The 2005-nt window shown below is 55.5% G+C and overlaps 1 protein-coding gene across 1 annotated transcript; it reads left to right on the top strand.

Annotated features, from left to right (window-relative positions):
• The first annotated feature begins 254 nt into the window (after nt 1-254).
• Nucleotides 255-1663, top strand: LOC123081866 (uncharacterized). Its single transcript, XM_044504381.1, has one exon. It carries the CDS (start codon nt 293-295, stop codon nt 1418-1420), a length of 1128 nt encoding a protein of 375 aa, XP_044360316.1. The 5' UTR covers nt 255-292; the 3' UTR covers nt 1421-1663.
• The last annotated feature ends 342 nt before the right edge of the window (nt 1664-2005 follow it).

Consider the following 2005-nt stretch of genomic DNA (forward strand, 5'->3'; position numbering starts at 1 on the left):
GGTCAAACAAAGGTAATTTCTTGGACGAATGTTGTAATACGTACAACAGACGAGGTACTACGTGCGCTAGCGGCAACTAATCGCGTCAAACCACGCGTTTCCTTGGCCCAGTGAACAACTAACGGTCATCCCGACTTTCTTGTTAACTCCCTTTTACTAATCACACGATAAGATCATATCACAAACATATTTTCATATAGTTTCAGTGCGGCACCCGTACTTGTACTCTTGTAGTATATATATGCAAAGTAAACTTGAAGGACACACACAAGAAGCAGAAAATCAAGGAGCCATGTACGCGACCAAGCCGCTCTCTCTCTTCATGAGCCACCCGGAGGCGGCTTCCCGGCCGCCGCCCGACGGCCGGAACTCGGGCTACCTCGTCGTCAAGGGCAACGACGACGGGGACGACGACGAGACGTGCTGCTGGGGGCAGTGCGGCGGGACGCGCGTGCGCGACCTCCCGTTCCCGCAGGACCGCGTGCTCACGCTCCGGTACACGGAACACCACGGGCAGAGCAGCACCACCTACACCGACTCCGTCGTCTTCGTGCCCGTCCCCGACCAGCCCGTCGCTTCCAACCGCTACTACGCCGTCGTCGCCTCGGGCAAGCGCAAGGGGCTCGTCCGGACCTGCTCCCGCGAGGAGGACATGACCCCGTGCTGCTTCTGCCGCTGCATCAACGACGTCAAGCCGCAGCCGTTCGACCCGGCCGACGTCTACCAGCAGATCGAGATCGTCCAGCGCCGCCGGGGCCGGTTCACGGCCAAGGCCGTCGCCGCCGACGGCTACCCAAACTACCTCTACCGCAAGAAGTATTGGCGCGTGTACGCCTCCAAGCCCAAGAACCGGCTCGACCTCGGCGACGCGCTGGGCCTCGACGTGGCGCACCGCTCGCGCCAGCTCGCCGACGCGAACCTCCTCGACGTCTCCCCCGCGGCGACGGCGGTGTCAACGGCTGTCGGGAAATGGTACTGCCCGTTCTATCTCATCAAAGAAGACGGCGTCTCCCCGTCCGAGCAGATGGACCGCGCCGCCTTCTACGAGGTGGCGCTCGAGCAGCGCTGGGAGCCGGTCCACGACACCCACGGCGGCTCTAAGCTGTACAGCAGGAAGGTGCTCATCGGCGGGAGCCTGGAGGCGACGCAGGAGGTGTCCAGCGGCGCCCCGCGGCACGGTGACGGGTACGTGTGGTTCAGAGCCGCGGCCGGGCAGAGCGTGGGGGTGTGCGCGAGCGTGTGGGAGAGGATGCGGTGGGAGGAGTACAGGGGCGGGTGGGTCGACGAGGAGGAGGAGGCCGAGAAGGTGGCCGGCCGGTCGGTGCTGGTGGAGAGGTTCGTCGTCAAAAGGATGGACAGGACCGTCGTGGTGGCCTTTGACTTTGTGCACCTCAACAAGGTCAGGGGGAAGCAGGCGTGAGAACTCACTGCAGAGTGTACACCCATCACAGAATCTTCCGTTAAGTATTGTGGTATAACCCACCCGCAAAAAAAAAAAGGTATTGTGGTATAGCTTGGTAAATAAAATTGTGAGATGCTAGTGATAAGGGATTAAGGATTTTGCTGCTCGTCACATTTCCTGCCTCCTTTTGTTGGAGAATTATTTGTATTTGTATGTAAATTAAGATTTTTGTACCTATTTATTACAACATAATTTGAGCAATGCTTCACCAACTCCACAACCTATATTATGGTATGAGATGTTGCAAATCCATGACTCCCATATCTATTGGGCACGGAAGCATGTTTGTAACAAGTACTTCACGAGATGTACTTCCTTTGTATAGAGATATAAGAGCGTTTCTCTTATATTTTTACAGAGGGAGTAGAAGATTTCCCTTCAACTGAAGAACCAAGGTAATCAATGCATGAAATTTTTCACGAGTCAAATGATAGCTTGTCTTGCTTGTTGCTAACCTCTTAGTGTAAGAGTTTGTAGCAAGCGGCAATTGTCTCGGTGAGAAACCAAGATATCAATCCATGGAGGTATAAGATTTTCACACCG

Source organism: Triticum aestivum, chromosome 4A, assembly GCF_018294505.1.
Source record: "Triticum aestivum cultivar Chinese Spring chromosome 4A, IWGSC CS RefSeq v2.1, whole genome shotgun sequence".
NCBI classification, from domain to species: Eukaryota; Viridiplantae; Streptophyta; class Magnoliopsida; order Poales; family Poaceae; genus Triticum; species Triticum aestivum.

Bases quoted from the DNA above. Each gene is read 5' to 3' on its own strand.
- LOC123081866 (XM_044504381.1), top strand. From the start codon at position 293: ATGTACGCGACCAAGCCGCTCTCTCTCTTCATGAGCCACCCGGAGGCG.